Here is a 23807-nt window from a genome sequence, read left to right on the forward strand (position 1 = left end):
GGGGTGCTGTTGAGGAGGCGGCGGCAGATCTGTCATCCAAGGTGTGCGCCGCAGCTGCAGGTGATGCGTTCATTGGAGGCTGGGTCTGCTGCCCTTGTGGATCTCGCCATCCGAGGTGGTCCTTTCACCTCGCATCGTGGGTGGGCTGGCCCTGTTCCTAGGAGCAGATTTAGGGGAACGCAACCGGTTTGGTCGCACCGGGTGTGTAGCCTCGTGGGGCGCTGCAGGGTGCGCCACAGCTATGGTGCAGAATGGAAGGCGAGTGGCACTAGATTGTGGCTTCCACACAACTGAAACTTTGACTTGCTGCTCCCAAAGTAGTTGCTCTGTAACTGACCCACGGCCCTACCATATCAATCTACAGTGGTACCTCAGGTTACAGACGCTTCAGGTTGCAGACGCTTCAGGTTACAGACTTCGCTAACCCAGAAATAATACCTCAGGTTAAGAACTTTGCTTCAGGATGAGAACAGAAATCATGCTGCAGGCCCCATTAGCTAAAGTGGTACCTCAGGTTAAGAACAGTTTCAGGTTAAGAACGGACCTCCAAAACGAATTAAGTTCTTAAACCGAGGTACTTGTGCATGAGTATCCAGATCTATGTATGTGAAAAGAAAGAAAACCAGCTTAATGCATCAGTTGGCAGAGAGTATATTTGGGGCTGACTCTGCTCCAACCTGAGCACGACAACAGGAGAGGGGCTTCAACGCGACGTTTTCTGTTTTTCCTTGTCAGAGGCGGACGGGAGAGGAAACACCCCCTAAAACCACGCGGGGAAAGTAGGGGGCGGTAAGGGAACCCTCCTATTGCGCCAGCGCGCTACGGACCGCGAGCTGCGCCCCGCCCTCCACGCGCCGGGCATCCGGGCCAGCTGGGCGGGCAGAGAGAAGCATGGCTTCCCAGGCAGGCTGCGCAACGGCGGAAATTTCCAGTGCGCCGCCCTGCACCGGAAGCGCCGCACTCCGCCTTCCATTGGCTCCCATCCCCAGCGACGATTTTGAAGCGATTGCGGACACGAAACCTCCACGCCCCCCAGTTGGAGTTGGCGAAGCTTGCTTAAGAGTAAGCGGGAGATCTGGCTGCACACTGCCACCCCAATCCTATTGAACCCCCCCACCCCCTCCCCAGAACATCATGATCCCCTGGATTGCCACAAAAACCCACAAGAGCTTTGGGGGTAGATATCTCGATGCATCCCTTCCTCAGGGTGGCCCCATACTAAAGAGGCAAGGGCACCGACTCCTTCAACAGCTGCGTGCAGGTGTAGGAGCAGGTGTATCCTGCAGCACACGGCAACGCTAGCTGAAATTCCCTTCCCCTGCACCTAAAGGTGCGGGAGCCCCCGGCCTCTTTTGCATCCGGTGACCGGACCCTTCCTTCTGCATCCCTCCCCGATTGTTTACGAGACACTTCCAAAACCGCCCTCTCCCTCGGAAAGGGGTGGCAGCTGCTAAATTGCCCGTACCACTCAGGATCGGTCCCACCCATCACCCGGCTTGCCCCCGTGCAAAATCTGCAAGTCCCCGCTCGCACCCCCAGCAAAGACAGCCTGCCCCAAAGGGGCAATTCACTCACAGGTCTGCGCCGCTGAGTTACCCCACCGCTGCTGCTGCAGGCGCCGCTCGCTCCCACGTTGCACGGTTCGCAGCCCGTGTGAGCGCGGGCTTTGCGCCGCCCCTTTCCCCGATCCTGGACCAATGGGGACCTTCCCTCTAAACTCCCGAGCTCGGCGAATCCGCATCGCTCCGCGTAACGCAACCCCTTTGGGCAAGGCCAGTTGCAAGTGGTCGTTGTCTCCCTGCGCAGGCAAGATTTTGCGAGGCCAGCGATGCAGCAAGCAGCAGGGACGCCCGTGGGCGCTTTGCAGGAGAGATCTCCGACAGCCGTGGCCTGCGCAACGCCGCTGCCCTCATGCTCCAGGAGCTTGCTTCCGGCACGAAAGCTGAGCTGGGGCACTCCGACCGGCTATCCGCGAACCTATTTGTCGCACCAGGCTGCAGCCGGGGCGAGATCCCAGTGCCTCAGCGCACGTGCAGCCTGCACTTCCTGGATCAGCCGCTTGCGGCGCAGTGCACAGAAAGCAGCCACGCCCACCCGCACTTTAATACGCACCACCTGCTTCCAGCGCGCCTCATGTTTGTTTTACAAACTGTGGCACGATCCTGTGCACGTTTACCCAGGAGTAAGTCATCGACAGTAGGTTACATCCGTACAAGCATGCATACGATTGGGCTGTACACTGTTACTAAATAACCAGTGCCTCCTAGGATAGCGTAAGTGCAACATCCTCTATTGATCATTGATCAAAGTAGTGCAGCCTGAGACACTTTGATCTGTTATAAAGGTAAAGGGACCCCTGACAATTAGGTCCAGTCGTGACCGACTCTGGGGTTGCGGCGCTCATCTTGCTTTATTGGCCGAGGGAGCCGACGTACAGGCTCCGGGTCATGTGGCCAGCATGACTAAGCCGCTTCTAGCAAACCAGAGCAGCGCACGGAAACGCCATTTACCTTCCCGCCGGAGCGGTACCTATTTATCTACTTGCACTTTGACGTGCTTTCGAACTGCTAGGTTGGCAGGAGCAGGGACCGAGCAACGGGAGCTCACCCCATCACGGGGATTCGAACTGCCGACCTTCTGATCGGCAAGCCCTACGCTTTGTGGTTTAACCCACAGCGTCACCCACGTCCCTTTTTTGATCTGTTATAGCTGAGCCCTATCTGATGAGGGACTGCCTTGCCCATACAGTGGTACCCCAGGTTACATACGCTTCAGGTTACGGACTCTGCTAACCCAGAAATAGTACCTTGGGTTAAGAACTTTGCTTCAGGATGAGAACAGAAATAGCACGGCGGCAGCAGGAGACCCCATTAGCTAAAGTGGTACCCCAGGTTAAGAACAGTTTCAGGTTAAGAACAGACCTCCGGAACAAATTAAGTTCTTAACCAAAGGTACCACTGTATATCCCTGCTGGGTGCTGCTCAGATAAGCCACTGCAGAGAGCACCACATGCCCCAGAAGTGTGCTACTTTGTACTAGAAACAGGGCTTTTAGTGTTGCTGCTCCAGCCCTTTGGAATTGGTTACCAGCTGAGATCAGACAGATGCAGTGTCTTGATACTTATGCAGCTGTTGAGGATCTTTTTGTTCAAGAAGGCTTTCCCTGAATTGTGACCCAATCTAATTATTATGGAATACTATTTGTAAAATTAATAGAAATGGTTTAATGCTTTTAAAAAAAGAATTTTTATAGAGTTTGTATTATAGAGCACAAATCAAACAGGGAACCAGGCAGAGGGCCTTCTCTGCAGTGGTGCCCGCCCTGTGGAACGCCCTCTGATCAGATGTCAAAGAAATAGACAACTCTCTGACATTTAGAAGACATCTGAAGGCAGCCCTGTTTAGGGAAGTTCTTAATGACTGATGTTTTAATGTATTTTTAATATTTGTTGGAAGCCACCCAAAGTAGCTGTGGAAACCCAGCCAGATGGGCGGGGTAAAACAAACAAACAAACAAATAATATTAACAATGAAGGGTGGACTATGAATCTTTCATATAAGTAAAAATAATCCTTAACTCTCTGAACAACTCCAACTATTAGAGAATTTAAATTGATTGCATAGCTAAAAACTATTGTACCTGTATGTTTTAGTTTAACGGATTCAAGACAGGCAGTGTTGTCTGTTCAGTCTACTCATCTTAAGGAAAATTCCCACTACCTTCAGATAATGGACACATCAATCCTCATAAACGTTCATTTGAAACTAAATGCTGATTTCAATGGATATTGCTGCTGAAACCTCACTGTTCCTGACTTTTAGCTTTATAATAGGTAACTCACAGAATTGAGGCAATGAAAAGCTTAGGTTTACTTGATCCATCTATATTATATGAATGTTCTCTGATTAAAAAAAATTGTGTACATCACTCTGTGCCAAAGAGCCATTGCTTGTTTTAGAATTCCAGGTTTTCAAGGTATGTAAATGTTACACAACTGTCCTGCAGGTAGATAATGGTAAGACTGCCAATCAAAAGGGGGACAAGTATGAATCTCTGGTGTTAGTTCTTTGGATTCCAACGTAGCTGAAGTATTTTGAAATGTTTTATATGATAGCTCAGAACAAAAAATTAAAGTAAGTAGCAAGGGGAAACCTTGCTCACAAAATAAACTTACTAAACTTTTAAGGACAAGTTGTTTAGTTTCTAACGAAAGAACTAAACAAATCATTCATTCATTCATCATCATCTCATATTTTAGCAGCTGCCCACCACTGAAATAAGAGTGTTCACTTTAACGTTACCTACACCCCAAAGGATTTTACTCCTGTAGAACTTCTAGGCATTTGGAAATCCAGTCATAGCTTTCTTTAAATGCTTCCAATGGTTTCTGCAAACTTGGCCTTGCTTCACTGCTAAGCCCTTCTTCTGTTCCAGTAGCTTCTTCCTCCATCCACTTCTGCAGTGCCTAGGAGAAATCCAAACACTAACTAAAAGTCTTATATAAAATGGTTGTGTCAAATAAAATAAACAGTTAAGATAAACCAATTGGTTTGGCATGGAACCACGATTATGCACCAACAATGACTTCTTTTGTGCATTTTTTTAGACCACAGCTTTCTCCAGGGCCTTTCAGTTTATTTGTGCCTTTATTTGTTGAAGATAAGGAGACAAAGAGAAGCAAAGAAACAAACCGTAGCAGAAGAAACACAAAGAAATATTTCTTCAGGCTATGTGTGGCAGATCTGTGGATTTATCTCCTCATAAAGAAAATAGTGTGTTAAAATATAACCAGTTCTTAAGCAGTTCAGTGGCTTATTGACATTCACTTCTCAAAATCTAGGGTGGATCTGGGTTGAGGACTGAGAATCCTCAACAATCTAATCTCACAATCTGTACAGGGTTGTTTGTACAAGGAGGCAGCGTGGGATGGGGGTCACAGAGGAGAAAGTGATAACTCGTCTCTTAAGTTACCGTATTTTTTGCTCTATAGGACGCACCGGACCATAGGACGCACCTTGTTTTAGAGGGGGAGAACAAGAAAAAAAAATTCTCCCCCTCTCTGCTCAGTGCCCCTTCAGCGAAGCGGCAGGAGAAACAGAGCCGCTTCCATTTCTCCTCCCGCTTAGCTGAAGGGGCACTGCACAGCTCTGCCTCTCTGCTGAAGCCCGACCCCTCTCGCTCTCCAGGCTTCAGCAGAAGCAACGCAAAGCCTCCGGAGTGCGGAGGGAGCGCTCCCTCTGCGCTTTGGAGACTTCGCGTTGCTATCGCTGAAGCCAAGGAGCCTGCATTCGCTCCACAGGATGCACACACATTTCCCCTTAATTTTTGGAGGCAAAAAAGTGTGTCATATAGAGCGAAAAATACGGTATTTCATTTTCAACATTGTTATGTTGTCTCATAACAAAGTTCTCTGTGTGGTGTACAATAAATAAGCAAAAAATACTCTATCTGTTAAATACAAAATGAGACGTAAAATCAAAAGCTATATTAATGCACCCCCCTAAAAAACCCGTAAGTTGAAAGCAGCCTGCAGTAGTTCCTACACTGCTGGGGTAACACTTGCCCATGTTTAGTTTTAGAGTAAGAGGCAAAAAAGATGGATGTCTCCAACCTGAATGGCAATCTTTTTGTACCTTGTATCTTTCCAGAATGTTGAAGCCAAGGGCGGACTGTAGCTTGCGCAGACAAATGGGGCAAAGATCCAGTGGGCGTCGGTCCGATTCCTCCAAATGGTTGGAGCCCTGCATGACGCATTCTAACCACTGGCAGTGATGCAGTCCAAAGATGTGCCCAATCTCGTGAGTCAGGGTCTGAAACACAGGACCAAATGAAACAAGGAACAATTGGAGCGTGTGTTCTAAGGACCTGACATTCCCCACGGCACTACATATGAGTAACTATACAACCTTTAGACATCTGAAGGCAGCCCTGTATAGGGAAGCTTTTTAATATATGATGTTTCTGTATATATTGGAAGCTGCCCAGAGTGGCTGGGGCGACCCTGTCCGATGGAAGAGGCACAATCAATCAATCAATCCAAAGTACTGTATTGTTAGCTCTTTTCCAAGACAAAGTATACACTTAACGGTGATAAAATTCTTGCTCTTTCAGGGAACTTGAACTTGCTGTTACGCAGAGCATTACACAATAAACCCTCCCAAAACAAAACTTGATATTTTCACTTCCCCAACAAAAACTAACTGTTTATGTATTCTGCGCACAGTGGCTTCCACAGGAAAGGCTTGCTTATGCAAAGCTCCAGACACATCTGCTTCCCAGTTAAACCAAAACGGTTAACTGTGAGCTGACTATAGGTTAATCCGTGCTTCCGCTTATCCCACAATTTCTAGGCATGGGTCCGAGCAGTTCTTCATTTGCCCCACCGCTTTCCCCGAGAAAACCCACAGTATACTGCTGAATTGGAACAAACACCAATCTGCAGGGGGAAAAGCCCAACCCAGTTCAGTGGTAAACAATGGGTTTTCCTGAGGGAAAGCAGGGTGGATGAGCCTCATTGCCTTAAGAGGGAGGTGAACTGAGCGGCCTATTCTGAGAGGTTTCATGTAGCCAAAGTAAAGCTGCACATCCAAGCAACATGAGCCTCCCAAACGCCACACACAAGACACAAATGTCGAACTCCTAATAAGTGTGTGAAGTGTGCATGCACACGAAAGCTCATACCAAGAACTAACTTAGTTGGTCTTTAAGGTGCTACTGGAAGGAATTTTTTTATTTATCCTAATAAGACTAAATTAATAAATCATGTATTTTTCTGGAGGTCTGCTAAACATCCAGTTTGTTGTTCTAGATCCAAATACTCCCTTGCTAGGGCTTAGGCCATCAAGCCACAGTGACGTGACAAAACTGGGATTACTGTATATCATCATTTTGGTTTACTGCCAGCAGCAAAGTACTGTGTTTTTTGTGGTTGTATGCCTTTTAGATATTTATTTTTTTAAAGGAGTATAGAAATGGCCTTAAAGAACTAAAATAAATAAACAGTGTTAAGTCCACTTACTTTAACAGAATTAAAGTATTACAGGAAATTAATCAAAGAATTAAAGGAAATGTGGCGACTAAAACACAGATTTGATTTAGATGTGGAAATGTAGTGCCAGGAATCTGAAGCACACCCACTTTGCAGGACCTCAGAAGCAGCTTGCTTGTGATCTCAGGGGTATAGTAGCCATCAAACACAGAATAGTCAGATGGAGGAAGCTTCTTTGTAGCCTTCAGTGTGCCTTTGTAGTTTGCACTGTAAAAGTCGCTGTCATACCTGGCAAAGCTGAAGATCCCCATTCCTTAACAATGCAAAGAGGAAATCAAATTAAGGCTCCCATAAAGGGCAGACGGATGTGGTGACAGGATAATAGCACCAAAATGCTGAATATACTACTGGAAAAGCAAGTACAATACTTCTAGAAAGTCAGAAATGAGGCTTCTTCCACTCTTCCACCTAGAAGTGACATGGGGGAAACTTACCCATAAGCCCCTGTTGAGATCAGTCCAGCTACAAAAATGTTCTTGCTCAGATACATGAGCTTCATAAGGTCCCAAGGTCTCCCTAGAACTCCTGGGGCCAGCTGTGGCTTCACAGCAGTCATCTCTAAAAAGAATTCCAAGTTTGCTGTGGGAATGGAACATGTACGACTAAGGTCAGGCTGAGAAAGCATGGGTGGGGCTGGGAGTAACCACAGAACTGCAGCCCCACTGCAGCACCCACCTTTAGCTGCAACTTGCTTCAAGCAAGTTGATGGATAGCATTTTTATTTTATTTTTACATTTGAATCCTAAAGGTAAAGGTAAAGGTACCCCTGCCCGTACGGGGTAGTCTTGCCAGACTCTAGGGTTGTGCGCTCATCTCACTCTAGAGGCCGGGAGCCAGCGCTGTCCGCAGACACTTCCGGGTCACGTGGCCAGCGTGACAAGCTGCATCTGGCGAGCCAGCGCAGCACACACGGAAACGCCGTTTACCTTCCCGCTGGTAAGCGGTCCCTATTTATCTACTTGCACCCGGGGGTGCTTTCGAACTGCTAGGTTGGCAGGCGCTGGGACCGAACGACGGGAGCGCACCCCGCCGCGGGGATTCGAACCGCCGACCATGCGATCGGCAAGTCCTAGGCGCTGAGGCTTTTACCCACAGCACCACCCGCGTCCCATTTGAATCCTACCCCTACCCTTCCTCTAAGGAGCTCATTACTGTCCTGTAAGAGTTAAGGGAGTCAGGTGAAGAGAGGACAGGGTTCCTGCACTTTTAATAGTTTGTGTAGAGATGGGAGTTTTAGCAAGTGTACTTGCATTACTGAATTTCCTCTGAAATGGTCTCTTGTGTGTGACTAATAAAGTAGCAGGAGTCCAGCCCTCTTTTGAATCTGGCCAATCTCCTCTTACCTTAGGGAAATGACTTGCTCAAAACTCGAGCCACTTCATCGCACGCAAAGAAAATTTCTATTTTGCATAGATTTGTATGGCCTTCCTCTAAACTTGGTAAGCGCTGTTGTTCATTAGCACACCTCAAGGTGGTGTGTTGCAAAGGTCAGAGTTTCAGGAAGGGGGTGGTAGGTTTTATCATGAAAATGATACAGGAGGAAATGGATATCCCTGACTTCTATATCTATATCTGAGTGTTGTTGTCCCCCGAGTTGCTTTTTGCAAAAATGAGAAGAGACCCAATCTCGCCTAGTTTTATCCTCATGGTCCAGAATGCCCTACTGTCCTAGACAGCACAGGAGACTTCATTATAAAACTGTTTTGTATGTGCTATTGCCACCCCTCTGTGGTCAAGAGATGTACTGCAACCCTCTTGCAAATCCTCCCTCCCTCTACACTGTTTATTGGACCTTTATTGAATCGAAAGAACCCAGCAGAACCTTTTCAAAAGAATAATTCATTTTTAAAACATCAAGCTGGAAATTCTGCAGAAACACCTACCATCTCTGGTATGAAATCTACTGTCCTGATGGGGTAGCAAGGAAAAGCCCAGTTGCTCTAGTGCAGGCACAAACCATGTTCTATCTCAGCAGAAATTTCGCAACAATCTGCACAGCCATATTCATTGCAGGTTCATACTAGCATGGGGCCTTAAAAGTTTCTGCTCAGCTTACTTATAGTTATTGCCAGTGCCTTAAATGTGAAGAGTCTGGCTCCGCCATTCAAAGGCTGGGAAGGTAGGGAACGATGTACACCAGGAGTGGAGAAACTCAACCCCCAACAGCCCCAGCCAATGGTCAGGGATGATGGCTGGAGAGCCACAGGTTCCTGACCCCTCATCTACATAGTCAGAGCCAGGCTGGATCTGCACAAAGGCTTCTAGGATCCTGTGTGAGTAAATAATGCCATTAATCTACCAGAAGGCTCTGTGCTGTGTGGAGGATATTCTTCATTCTCACAAGCTGAGCTCTGCTATCATGGCCATGCAGTCATGCATCACACTCTGTCCTCAAGGGGGATGCCTGCAGCTTCAGAGTTGGACTTCAGCTTGCCAGAAGGGAAGATGCCAATCTGAATTCCATCTGTGGCAAAGTTTAACACTGACTACACAGGGTAAGCAGTGGAACAAGACGTGCAGCACAGCTCCCTCAGAAGCAGCCTCAATTTTCAAAGCTTTCTTTCTTCCTCATCATGTGCACTGATAAATAAGAAATGCTTTCCCCTCAATGTGTGTTGTATTTTTATATATAAATACATATACCAAAATAAAAAGTGCACTTCTGGAGCAGCCCCACTGCTCAAAAAATAGTTGGCTTGTAGTCAGTCTTACTGTGGTACCTCTGGTTACAAACTTAATTCATTCCGGAGGTCCGTTCTTAACCTGAAACCGTTCTTAAGCTGAGGTACCACTTTAGCTAATGGGGCCTCCTGCTGCCGCCACTGCACAATTTCTGTTCTCATCCTGAGGTAAAGTTCTTAACCCGAGGTACTACTTCCGGGTTAGCGGAGTCTGTAACCCGGGGTGTTTGTAACCCGAGGTACCACTGTACTGATGTTTTGTGCAAAGATAGAAGAAGCTCATTATCAAATTAAAGTCATATATAGTCTTGATGACTTGATAAAGCAATAAACAATGTATATACCTTCAGTCAAGGAGGCTTGGCCAAAGACGAAATTCCAGGAGTCCTTTGGGTAAAGATCTATCATGGTTACTCCCACAATACAAAAAGCATCCTTTGGCTTTTTTTTCTTTAGGTAACTCAAGAGGTGACCTGTATGAACAACAGACGTAGGTCTCTCTCAGCAGAAGCAAAAGGACAGGAGATTGTAAATGCTCTAAAACAGTGATAGCATAACCCAGAATTCCAGATGGCTTTTGGAGCTATCTAGTTCTATTAAAATTAATGTGACATTTGCAATGATAATAAGTAGAGATATACGGGGGGGGGGGACCTATGAGAGAGAGCAGGGCAAAGAGATTTCCTTTATTGTGCCCTCCAGTATGTCTCCTCGCTTTTGGGAGGAGACAGGCTCATCAACAGGCTCATCTCAGCTACCTGCCAATCTCCCATTCCCACCACCCTTCTGAGTAATACCCCTCCCCACTATATAGAAGGAGCTGGCAACTTCTGTTTCAGTGTATCTGAAGAAGTGTGCATGCACACGAAAGCTCATACCAAGAACTAACTTAGTTGGTCTTTAAGGTGCTACTGGAAGGAATTTTTTTTATTTTCGCTTTTGGGAGTTTTTTTTTTGGCTTGATGGAAGACGGCCCAGGATCTGAAAGCTCTCAAGTCCCTGTGATGGCTTACAATCATAGGGCTGTAGAGTTGGAAGGGACCCTGAGGATCATCTAGTCCAACCCCCTGCAATGTAGGAATAGGCAGCTGTCCCATATGGGGATGGAGCCTGCGACCCTGATGTTATCAACACCACGCTCTAACCACTGAGCCTACCGCATTTAGAATGCTTCTGACCCAAGGGAAGCAAATTCTGCTCATCCCTTTGGAAGTGCTGAAGTCATCGTGCAAATTTGTCTTGGGTTCCAGCCCAGGCTCCATGAAACGTTCAGGACTGAAGGGCAACAGGATGAGCCTGCCTCCTCCTTGGGCTTGTGCTGGGCTGGAGGGAAGCAAGAAGTGAGTGTCATGGTTTCCTTTCAGCCACCCACTTTGAGCACCAGCCAGCTGAGAGTTTATGCCTACACACTTGCTTTCCATTACAAAAGGCCTGTGCCTACACATTGCCATGTACACACATTGCCCAGAGACTGCTTTTGCTGAAGGGGAGGGGTGTTCCCAAACCCACTACAGTGGTACCTCGCAAGACGAAAAACGCACAAGACGAAAGAGTTTTCCGTTTTTTGAGTCGTTCCGCAAGACGAATTTCCCTATGGGCTTGCTTCGCAAGACGAAACGTCTTGAGAGTTCTTGCGAGTTTGTTTCCTTTTTCTTAAAGCCGCTAAGCCGCTAATAGCTGCTAAGCCGCTAAGCCGCTAATAGCCGTGCTTCGCAAGATGAAAAAACCGCAAGACGAAGAGACTCGCGGAACAGATTAATTTCGTCTTGCGAGGCACCACTGTATTTTCCAGCAGCTTTAAAGGGTCTTAATGCTAAGCCATGCTATACAAAAGGAATACCAGATACCTATGTCCTTTACCTACCATTCTCCACAGAGAAAAGCAGCAGTTTACCACTAAGCAAATGAAACTGCAGTTTTGTACTCTCCCATTTTGTTTCCACACAGGCCTCTATCTATAGCGCCAGGGGAAGGACACAGCCAGAATTTCCCTCCAGATATAAATAATTTTCAGTTGAAAAGGAATCTAGCTGTCATAACTCTTGCCTACTATCAAGAGTCTACACAACAGATTTTAAGACAGTTATAGTTAGTGTGAATAAGATCCATCCAAATACAGTCACTGTAACAATAAGTAATGGTTTGTTGTTATGTGAATAAGCCAGGGAGAGTCACAGAACTGTGCACCCTTCTTCATTTCATTTCCTTATGTGGCATGGAGAACATTGGGAAGTTTTTGCTTCTGCTTGTAATGAAGTAGAGTTTACTACTATGTCAGAACTGAGACAAACTGTGGTTTGCCTTAGCTATGGTTAACTGAAACAAGCATTCTGTGGACCAAGCTGGAAGAGGTGCTGAGGGGCCTGTCATCTAATCTTCTACGCTTTATTTTTCAAGTTGAAAGCAGCTACAGCAAGATGGAGTGGCTCTTGGGGAGAGGGTATTTAACGCTCTCAACCTCCAGTGTTGTTTTCCTGCTTTAAGGCAGCAAACCTATACAGCCAGTTGACTCAGTATGGCTTATTCTTAAGTATGCATGTACTGAATAGGACTGTAAATCACAAACACAACCTCCCAAAGCTGTTGTTTGTCCCACAGGTGACAAAACCATACAAAAACTGAACAGGAGCACTAGTACTGGGAGGAGCCATAACTCAGCGGGAAAACACATGCAGAAGGTTCCTGGTTCAACCCCAGGCAACTTCAGTTAAAAAGATCACTTAGCAAGACCCTGAAGAGCAGCTGCCAGTCAGAGTAGGCTAGAATGGGATGGACAGAGAAATACTCTCAAATCTGAAGAAGCTTCCTAGGTTTTATATTTCTAAGCGTTGCTCTTTGCAGCTGGTGTGAACCGCCGGTCACCCTTCTTGCCTTCATGGTTAAGAACTGCACAGAAGAATGACAGGCTCACACGGAAGAATCTCAAAGGCTCAGTGCATGAAGCTGACATAAAATCCACGAGAGTTTGAAGACTTTTGAAGTACCTTCTCATTTGCTTTCTGATTACAGCCAGTCATTCAGGAGTAAGAATTCTCAGTGTTCTTACTTGCTAAAAAGAGTGCCATAATGCTATTTTAACACAGCTGAGATTTATAAGCTAGCCCACAGAACTGTCAAAATTGATTTAACGCCATGAGAAAGTCCCAATCCAAAAGTGTTCCATCTGTTCCTCATACCCAGTGCTTTTTTTCCTGGGGGGGGCAGGGACGGATACCCCTAAACATTTTGTGAATCTAAGTTTGGCCTCATTGAGGGGCAGTATTTCAATATGAGTAGGAAAATGAGGGTACCCTTAAACATTTTTTTAAAGGAAAAAAAAAAGCACTGCTCATACCTGCATGAATCTGCAGATTGTGTGTGTTTTCATTGATCCGAAAAGGGCAACCTGTGTGTGAAACTGGCACTGGTCCTAGGATTCGTACAATCAAGCCATAGTAAAAGGCTTCACAGTAATCCTTCAGCCATTTCATGTAGACATCTGGGCTAACTCTGGAATCTCCAAAAGAACCTACCAAAAAACAGTGAAGAAAAGCAGCGTGTTATAGTTTCAGCTGTATAGTTCTCCCCCCCTCCCACCCTAAACTACATGAAGAGCTATTGTATACATAGTACTATTTTAAAATATGAGATATGGGTTTGCATTCAATATAGTGCTAAAGAAATCATTCCATCAGTACAAACATTTAGGCTTGCAAAAGAACAATCTTCCCTCTCCTCCCTCCCCAATGTGCTGTCTTGGAAGTTCTCGCAAAACGTTTGAGCAGATTCGGGGAGGGCACTGGGGGGAGTCATCTTGTGCTAGCGAGAATCATTGTGCTGGTTTCAGTTACTACATTAATTTAGTTGAATACATCCCATGATTTGTAGTATTTATCTTGTCTGGCTTTAGAATAAGACTCTGAGATGTGCACCATTAGTCTTGTTTTAAAAATGAGGAACAAAGGCAGAGAGATAATGGTTTGCCAAAGACCATCTAATGCAGGAGTGGCCAACATGGTGCCCTCTAGATTTTGTTGGACTACGACCCCCATAAACCCAAGTAAGCATGGCAAAAGACCAGAGATAATAAGTTGTAGTCTAACATTTGGATGGCACCACGTTGGCTATCTCTCATTGAATAAGTCATAGGGCAGAAGGTTCACAATGCAGAGAAATGTAGACTTACTGGTACTTATTGGGCAGCAAGCCCCACTGAATTTAATTAGACTTACTTCTGAGTAAACATGTACACGGTTTGGCTTTACTTTATCTGTCTGTTTATATCCCACTGGGCATGATATTTATCTCCTGCATATTTTGGTAGGGAAAGCCACCTTGTCTTGGCTGTCATTCCAAGCCAGGGGTGGGGGGCTGAGATAAAAGTGAAAAGGGGTGTGTTGGCAAAACTATCCAGCACAGTCACAACTGGCTATCAAAGCCAGGAAACGTTATCTGAGGGTCAAATTTACATTTTCCATTTTTAATGGCATACAAAAAGCAAAAACTCTACAAAGGCAAGCACTCAAAAAGTAGCGAAGGTTAAAATTATGGTTGTATATATGATGCAAGAACACAGCAGACATGCTTAAATTCAATTTATTGCAATGGGATATACCTGTACACTTGTTCATATCAGTGGGACTTTTAAACAAAGTAAACAAAAGTTTGAACTACACTTATATAACTAGGACACCCTTTTTAAAGTTCTTTTGCTCAGCAGCAGAGTGCATACTCCTCTCTGAAATCTTGGAGAACTGCTACCACTCAGTGCAAACTAGAGGTCGGAAGACTTTAGGCTTGTGGCCCACCTTGTTTTTTACTAGAACATCAAGAACCAAAGCCATGTGCAAAATACATACATTAGTTTGAATAAATGAGGGTGACTATAAGCAAACTCTGAGTTTAGGAATTTGTTTTCAATTCTAGAATTCAATTTTGCTCACAGTCCTTTCACACAAATGACCTCTCCTGTTTAAAAAGGTAAAGGTAGAGGACCCCTGACAGTTAAGTCCAGTCGCGAACAACTCTGGGGTTGCAGTGCTCATCTCGCTTTACTGGCCAAGGGAGCTGACGTTTGTCCGCAGAAAGTTTTTCCGGGTCATGTGGCCAGCATGACTAAGCCGCTTCTGGCGAAACCAGAGCAGCACACGGAAACGCTGTTTACCTTCCCGTCAGAGCAGTACCTATTTATCTACTTGCACTTTGATGTGCTTTCGAACTGCTAGGTTGGCAGGAGCAGGGACCGAGCAACAGGAGCTCACCCCGTCGCGGGGATTTGAACCGCCAACCTTCCGATCGGCAGGCCCCAGGCTCAGTGGTTTAGACCACAGCGCCACCTGCATCACAAATACCCACTCCTGTTTAGCTTTCTTTATTTCAGCAGTCTAATTTAGGTATAATAAACCGCTTTGTTGTTGCTACTGCTAGACAACTGAAAGTCAGACTCCCCGGCTAGGCATAACTTGCAAACCACCCAGAGATCTACCAGCAGATCCTGATCTACTTTCTGCCCACTTCTGAGCAAGACGTTCCCCTGGACTCTGTGTAAAGAAGGTTTCTATGCTTCTCGTGTACCTCATCCTGATTTACCAATTCCTATGTGTCATGAAACACTTTCTAGACTTCAAAGGACTGGATATACAATAAGGCATATGGTGAGGCATCACAGGTGTCCAGTGTCAACCAAGTGCACCCCAAAATATGAGAGATATCTGCTGCAATGTCCAAGGGCTCTGTGGTATATGGGCACAGACCGTTCAAAGTGAAAAGGCTTCCCTGAAGGTGGAAAGCTTGAAAAACACCAGCTTAATTAGTTCCTATTTAATGACTCATTAAAGAACCTGCCTAGCTTGGTTAGCATACTTTATTGGCCATAAGGTTCTGTAGGCAGCATTACCAATGGGCTGAACATAAATCCGATTTTTCTGGGGAGTTGGTGTCTTTCTGCAAGGGTCATGATAAAACTGTGCAAAATCCTGGGTGGGTTCTGGGTGTGAGGAGATCCAATCCGACTCAGAATGCAGCGTGATGGGCTTGAAAAGAACACTGCCTGGCCGAAATGCTTCATTTAGCAAACCCTTCTCCTTAGGGTTAAACTTCTCATAAAGTTTTGCAAGCTGTGTGTCCTTGGAAACCAGGGCTGCCTTCAGCACCTCCTCAGAATGTTTAATAACCTTCATCTAATGAAAGAGAAAGACAAAAAGTGTTACAACATCTGCATTTCCCATGCACACATTTTTATTTTATTTTAAACTGTTCCCTTTCTTCCACCACTCCTCACAAGCTCCTATTATTCCTTTCACGATAAGTAACCAGCCATATTTTGCAGCTTGCTGCTTACTCAGCAACCATCAAGTCCTACATGTGCAACATTCAGCTTCCTCATTCCTGTCCTATTTCCATACCCAACCATCATTTCACAATCAGCTTCTGCTTTTGGACAAGACGAGCATGTGAAAGGCTTGCTACAAACTCAGTCGTCAGCCTAGTTCCATACAATGTTCACTGGGTCACTACATCCCAACTTTCACCAAAAAAAATAAAAAAAAAAAAATCCAGCCACATTTACATCAGTCTGAAACCCACATTGTAACAAGATCTAGGTGGTTCTTAAATCCAGTTACAATTCATGACGTCTGTCCTAATGAAATCGAAGCAGTGGTTTATTAGACTCGTCACTCTGTCTTCAACCACAGCCCATTCTGAACATCTGAGAAACATTAAACAGCACAGGAAACCCATTCTATCATGAATGGCCTTTTAAAATCACATATTAATGATCAGCAGTGCCATCAGTACAGGATGTTGTGGTATGTTCTTATCTTCCTCTTCTGACATGCGTGTGTTTGGGGCAGGAGGAGGGGAGAGGTGGAGTTAGAGAAGAAGTCCCAGACCCTGAATCTTCCCTAATGAGAACAGCAAGACACACATGGCTTTGAAAACTATCTGTATGATTTACCAATTTGCTCATTTAGGTAGGCATTTCTGGGTCTGCGTTTTCAGACTATGCCCTCAGAATATTTAGAGGGGCGCTATAGGAAAATCCCAGTAGAAAAGCGACTTTGTATATGTGGCAGTTGAAGATCTATACCATTATGTACTATATTGTCCTTTGTATTCTGAACTGAGAGCTAAGTATATTCTTGAATTGTTATGTAAGATGACTGAAGCAGACTACTGAGTGAAGATCACGTGTTTGTTGTCTGACTTGATAAGTTTGTGATAAACAACATGGCAAGATTTGCAGTTGCTGCCCAAAAACTAAGAAGAATGTTCATCAAGGATAATATGGTGGACTGCAAAGATCTGATCATCAATGAAATATAGAAACTCGTGCTTTGGTTTGCATTTTAAGATATATATGTATGTATCAATTGGCTAATACTGACTTTTAATGGTGTATCTAGGCACATACCATATAGCATGGATAGGATGTATACAGTGGTAAAAAAGGTAAAGGTACCCTTGACAGTTAGGTTCAGTTGCGGACGACTGCATCTCGCTCTATAGGCCGAGGGAGCCGGAGTTTGTCCACAGACAGTTTCCAGGTCATGTGGCCAGCATGACTAAGCTGCTTCTGGTGAGCCAGAGCAGTGCACGGAAATGCCATTTACCTTCCCGCCAGAGCGGTACCTATTTATCTACTTGCACTTTGACATGCATTCAAACTGCTAGGTTGGCAGGAGCAGAGACCGAGCTTCTGATCGGCAAGCCCTAGGCTCTGTGGTTTAGACCACAGTGCCACCCGTGTCCCATGTATACAGTGGTACCTTGGTTTAAGAACAGCTTAGTTTATGAACAACTTGGATTAAGAATGCTGCAAACCTGGAAGTAGGTGTTTTGGTTTGTGAACTTTGCCTTGGAAGCAGAACATGTTTCGTTTCCTGTTGAGTGTGTTCCATTTGTAAATTGAGTCCCAAGGTACCACTGTATTTATTTGTAGTGATGGTTTGACCATGATGATCGCAAATGACCAGGATGGCCGCAACAACAAATAAATTCTATTCTGATTTGTATTTTACATGAATGTGTCTGTTGTAGGTGCCATTAAAAACTCCAGGAAACCCCAAAAGATTACTTTAGGTCTGTTCAAGAGCTTGGGCCTGCCCAGTGGCAGTTTAAAGGAAGAAAAGGAGGGAAAAAACCATTGACATCTTAACATATCCCAAACTTATTTCAAAAGTTCCCTCAGTTTCAAAAACAAATTGCTACTTGACTTGGGTGGTGAAGAAAAGCTGCTCTTTTATGCACATATGCCAAAAGCCAGCCTGAATGTATGAAGCTAAAGGTCCCAGACTGGGTGTCATGGGAGCACTTCTTAAGGTACACTAGCTTCAACAATTTTTTCAGAGCTTGTTTCCCGAAACAATTTTCTTGAATTTATTGTTTGTTTGCTTATTTAATACATGTTTCCCTTGCCCTTCCTGCTATCAGAGCTCAGGACACCTTGGCAATGAAAAGCCATAGAAGTCATCATATGAACATAACCTTAAAAACAGTAACTACTCATCATGCTCAATACAGTAGAAAGAAATAATAGGCTGTCATTCCCAATCACCTTTCCCCAAAGGCTTAGCCAAGTATTTATTTATTTTTACTGTTAGCAGAAAGGAGACAATTATATAGATCAGCCACAGTTCTGTGAAGAAGGTTCTGACAGAACAATGAAGCTGCTTAGCAAACATCTTCATCATCTAGCCTATAAAATATAATTTTGTGCCTATATGCATTGGACAGTGTGCAGTTACCCAGACCCCTTGCTATTTTATTCTGAGCAAATCAGCTGCCATTGCTATACACTTACACACACATGGCCGGACCAGCTTCAGGGGCTCCTAGGGCAAGATGCACCAAATGGGCCCCTTTTCAGAATGGATTTACCTCCTCCTTCCTTCACCCCTCTGCTGACCTCTCACTCTTGTTCCCCCAGAGCAGCCTTTCTCAACCTGTGGGTCCCCAGATGTTGTTGGACTACAACTCCCATCACCCCTAGCTAGCAAGGCCAGAGCTCAGGGATGGTGGGAGTTGTAGTCCAACAACATCTGGGGACCCACAGGTTGAGAACTGCTGCCCCAGAGGGAAGGCACAAGGCAAGTGAAGGAAGCTGCTCTGTCTTCTCTCTTGTATGCTCAAAGGGGACAGGTGAGCAGGATGTGACAGTGAGGAGGAACAGGGCCAGGAGGCGGGGGCAGATGTGTTAGCAGTGGACCGACCGCAGAGATGGGGCCCTCAACAATGCTGCTTTTTGTTGAGATTCCTGCATTGCACAAGAGGACTAGAGGAAATTTAAGGACTATTTGAATAAATATTGTAATATAAAAAATTAGAAATCACTTGAAAGAAACAAATAGGCCTAGGATTAAACTAAGTTATAATTAAATAAATGGGATTTAGAATGTTAACCAAGTCAAGCAAGATGTTTAAAAGGTTAGATTTGTGAAGAATTAAGTTTGTTGTTATTGTTTATCTGTTTATTGTTCCTTTCCCCTCCCCCCGTTTTTGTGTATCATTTTGCTTTGTGGTTTGTGTTATCATTGTGGAAAAATCTAATAAAAAATTTATTTAAAAAGAGAAAAAAGTTTCCTGCATTGCAGGGGGTTGGACTAGATGACCCTCGGGGTCCCTTCCAACTCAACAATTCTGTGATTCTCTAACTTTTCAAGAGACTGCATTTAATATTTCATTTTCCAGCTAAGTGCGTGTGCTTTATATTTGACTTGGTTTTGTAATGTTTGGGTTGTTTTATTTGATGCTTTAATATAGGTTATAAACTGCTTTGAGATTTCCCCCCTTTAAAAATATAGAGAGAATCTCTCTCTCTCTCTCTCTCTCTCTCTCTCCCTCTCTCTCTCTCCCTCTCTCTGTGTGTGTATGTGTCTGTCTGTCCCTGGGAAATGGGGACTCTTGGGAGGGCCTGAGCAGTTGGCAACCCTCACCCAGTACAATACACACACCCCTGCCCTGACTGTGACACTTCCATCCTTACCGGAACTCATGGGCGTAGCCAAGGGGGGCAGTTGCCCTCCCCCCAAATCAATCAAAATCAATACAAATCAATACATGAGGTTCTGCTCCCCCCGCCCCCCCGGAACAAAAGCCTGTCCCCTCCTTAACAAAAATCCTGGCTATGCCCATGCTAGAAGGCCCCCTCCCTCCCTCCGGCGTCGTCCTCGGGGCCCTCTGCCTTGACACCCACACCCAAGCACCTTTCCCCACACAGCTGAACCCCCCAAACAAGGCGCCGCTTCCGCGGGCCGCCACGCCCAGGCGAGGCCTACCTCCTCAGGCACGCCCCTCTCTCATAGCCGCGGCCCACACGGCCCGGCTCGGCCTGCTCCGCCCTTCCGTGTCGGCCGCGAAGCCCGGCTCGGTTCCAGCCGTTGCCAGGCGGACTGAGAGGGCGGAGGCCGGGCTCGGGCCTTCTCCAGACGCGAGGTCTCTGCTCCCAGATTCGTAGCCCGGCCGGCCGTGAGGGAAGCAGCAGGCCGGCTGGTCTGCCTTCCTGCCCCAGCATATGCAGGGCCTGGTCGACGGGAGAGATGCTGCCATCCCCGCTTCGGAATATATATATATTTACGCCTACGCTAAGGCACAGGCATAGGAGCTAACTCCTAGGGGGTCGAGGTCCCTCCCCCCCCCCGCTACAAAAAAATAAAATATTTGAGGGGGTCTGCCCCCTCCCCTAAAAAAGTTTGATGGGCATTGCGGCCCAAAGTGGCTGGGGATAATATATTATTATTATTATTATTATTATTATTATTATTATTATTATTATTATTATTATTATGTTGTGGGTGCGCCCCATCATGTGATCGATTATGCAGGCTTACCTGGGCCTCCCCCCCTCCAGAATATATTATTCAAGTTGGCACCCCTGGGCACAATGCAGTCACACGCAGGTAGTGAGTGTCTCTAAGCATGTGCCGAGTGCATTTCTCTCAACGCTGTTTTAAGGGGGCTGCCGCTATGGGCGTATCCAGGGATTTATGTTGGGACACCCACCTGTCATCCTCCTCTGTCCGGCTCTCTTAAGATTTGGAATGAAATGTCTCCACAACAGGTCTTTTCAATTACTTTCTTTTGACCCCAAGCGCTCAGGAAAATCTGTCCAAATCTTCAGTCGTTTGCAAAGTAGGAAGTTAAATGAAAAAACTGCATCAGGGAGAACCTTTCATGAGGTTAAGGACTGTATTTTGCAAAATTACAAAGAACGTGCCTTTTTCCATTAAAAAAAATCTATAAACTAAAACAAGCTTTCTTGGATTTGCTGAAAACCTTTTCAGCACTTCTCAAATTCCCCCTTTCCCCACCATAGTTTTTCTGTGCGTGCTCAGTAAGCATAGCCGATTGAGATGCTCCCATCATCTTCAACCTTAGCCAGGTCGTTACTCTGCAAGAATGACTACTCTTTGGTACAAGTGACCACAATGAGCATTTTAATTTCAAATATTACTTCAACTTTTAATTTGTTTTATTTATTTGATTTAGAGGCAGCTTTACCCTCCCCCCTCCAGCTACTCCCATGGCTCTTGCTGCCAACCTGGTCATAGGGCAACCAGGCAGGTTCCCGTGCAGGATCTCTTGAAAAGAAGCACTGGAATATACAGTAGGGCAAAGTAATATGTATATTATGCTATGAGTCCAGCCCAGAACATCACGTGAGGAGACCCGATGCCTTTAGTGTAAAACTAAGGTTTCAGACTGGTTTTCATTTTGAACAGGAGCCTTTTCTAACTTGATGTGAGTTTTAGGAGATTAGTATATCAAGTATAGATTTTAGATTTAGATTTTTAGATTTCTCTATTATGTTACTTTTATTGCAGAACCAAACAATGACAAGTATTCTGATTTCATTAGTGCAGAATACGAACAATAGGGCAATGCTGGGGAAGGGTGTGTACTAAATGAAAAATAGCTATTTCCTGTTGTCCCAGCTGCAAGATTGTACAGAATAAGAGTGTGTGAATGAATTGATGCTCTGGGATGGGTCTTACCTTATTCAGGAAGAATAAAGTTACACTTTATCATCGGTCAAGAAAAAAGCTCTCTACCTTTCAATTTCATTTCCACTTTATTATACAGTATATATTCTTGTTGCATCCTAGCTTTGTTCTCCACTGTATACACGTTGCAGCATGTGCAGTTCCCACATATATGAACCAATTATCAAATTTGGGCTTTAGCTTTTCTTCTATTAAAAAAATAGAATTTCAGCAACATATCCTAAATATGTATGATGGTACGCTGAAAAACTGCAGAGGGGGTATCAAGAAACAATTGTCAAATAGGTAGATTCTGAGATAGCAAAGCCAAGTTTAGCTTCTACAAAAGAAATTAGTTTGGTGTTAGCATAATGTTCTGAATTAAGCAATTTTTTAAAAAAGGTTTGTGTAATGAATGAAAGAGAAACAATTGCAGAGACACACTTCTGTCCAGTCCAGTTGTGCAAAGGGTTTTACGGAGGAGGTACAAGCTTTTGTACAAATGAACACCACTTCCTTATCTGATTTCCTGTAGCAGAAAATCCTCTTGCTTAGACACACCCCAACAGTAATACTGTGTCTCAAATTCACAATAAGAGTGTGCAGCTTACACTATTGTCTAAATAGCATATTGTGTTTCTAGGTGTGCCAATGTCAGTTTATTTGGGCTAAGTAATTGGATTACACTGGATCTATAGGATATTTTGTGTCAACCCCATTTTCAAACACTGCAAGACAAAAGAGTACGCAAGAGTACTCCATTTTTCTTTTTTACATAATTCTCTAAAACTTTATAGTAAACTCAAATTTAATGTAAATTAAGTAGCCATATTTTTGAGAATATTTTTAAATTTTAAGTTCTACTGCTATTACGAAATCAGGACAACATTGTTTATTTCTAACAGCAGTACAGCATGCAATTTTTTTTGGAAATGCAATACTGTGACAATACAATTGAATCAAATATTTGATGTGCTCAGAAACGTGTTCTGTGTGTATTATAGAGAAGCCTTTCTTTTTTAAAAAATATTTCCTGTGACACATACTCAGAGAGGGGAAGATTTTATCACAGTAACATTTCACTTTAAAGTAAATAAATAAAATGATGAAATGTGCCTTTGCCTTTTGCACATTTTAGATACATTTAGTTTCTGGAATTCCTGGAGATAAAAGAATGAACTGTACCAACTAAGTCTTGAATGCATACATCAGATAAAATAGTGAAGTAGAATGTGTTCAGGGAACAAGGAAACAGAAAATAGGGGTAATAATGTTCTTTTTTTAGTAGAGGGGAGAGTCAAAATTAAATATCAAACCTTATTTTTAAAGTTTAAAAAGTGAGCAGACTTGCTTGATATTGGCATATAGATAGAAAAGCAAGCAACACCATCTGAAAATCACCACCTGAGACTCTTACTAGTTTTGTAAAGTTTATATTTACTGGTGTTCCTTCTGCCTCTTAACTAGGTTGAAGCTGTGTTTTGATGAATAGCTAAAAGGCTTCCAAATCTGTCCCTGTGCTCCAGTAGATAGAACAAAGGCAACAGGTTTTTACAAATCAATTTAGCTCAGTATTTTCTAATGATAGGCAGCACCTCTCCAGGATTTCAGACAGGCCTTCCCAGCCCCACCTGGAGTGCTCTGCAACTGAACCACAGCCCTCCCGTGATGTCAGACACCCCTCAAGGTGTTTCATGGCCCTGAAAGGCAATATAAATATCCAGTTAAGTTTTGCATCACCAGAACAGGGATCAATGTGGTTTTAAATGATTTTGCCATCTTTATAAATCTGCCCAACCCTTCAGAGCAGCATGCCACATGATATAGGAATATCACCTCAATACCTATTCCACTGACAAGGCACTGCTGCATCAAAGAGCCTTAATATTAGTGGAGGCACACTCATTGGATGCAGCCAAAATGTCTCACTTGCTTTAGCCTAGGGTAGCTGGAAAACTAAAGTGCTCTTCTGCAATTCCTAATGAGGTTATGTCTGGGTAAAAAGGACTCCTGTGGTTGGAGGCTGTATTCTTCTAAATACCAGTTGCTGGAAACTACAGGCAGGGAGAGAGCTCTTGCACTCAGTTCCTGCTTGCAGGTTTCCCATAGACATCTGGT

At 44.6% G+C, this 23807-nt stretch overlaps 2 protein-coding genes across 12 annotated transcripts in view; both read right to left on the minus strand.

Annotated features, from left to right (window-relative positions):
- Positions 1-2109, minus strand: part of ARSG (arylsulfatase G) — a 119836-nt gene extending 117727 nt beyond the window's left edge. For 5 of the 9 annotated variants that reach the window (XR_014004698.1, XR_014004699.1, XR_014004700.1 and 2 more), the window contains exon 1: positions 1576-2099. The gene's annotated coding sequence lies outside the window, so the exon portion shown is untranslated. Of the gene's footprint in view, positions 1-1575 lie in introns of all 9 variants that reach the window. The other 4 variants (XR_014004696.1, XR_014004697.1, XM_081181410.1 and 1 more) reach the window with 4 other exon arrangements.
- A 2201-nt stretch (positions 2110-4310) lies between these two features.
- On the minus strand, positions 4311-20120 carry AMZ2 (archaelysin family metallopeptidase 2). 3 transcript variants are annotated; one of them, XM_081181491.1, is made up of 7 exons: positions 19986-20120; positions 15605-15887; positions 13064-13237; positions 10074-10202; positions 7138-7301; positions 5634-5810; positions 4311-4465 (listed from the first exon to the last, which is right to left on the minus strand). In XM_081181491.1, the coding sequence occupies exons 2-7, from the start codon at positions 15885-15887 to the stop codon at positions 4319-4321; spliced, it is 1074 nt and encodes a 357-aa protein (XP_081037617.1). In that variant the 5' UTR covers positions 19986-20120; the 3' UTR covers positions 4311-4318. The 3 variants fall into 3 exon arrangements, with proteins under 3 accessions (XP_081037617.1, XP_081037618.1, XP_081037619.1); XM_081181492.1 differs by lacking the exon at positions 19986-20120 and adding an exon at positions 19694-19798; XM_081181493.1 differs by lacking the exon at positions 10074-10202.
- Between the last annotated feature and the right edge of the window lie 3687 nt (positions 20121-23807).

The sequence above is a fragment of the Podarcis bocagei genome, assembly GCF_964188305.1.
Source record: "Podarcis bocagei genome assembly, chromosome: 2".
NCBI lineage: Eukaryota > Metazoa > Chordata > Lepidosauria > Squamata > Lacertidae > Podarcis > Podarcis bocagei.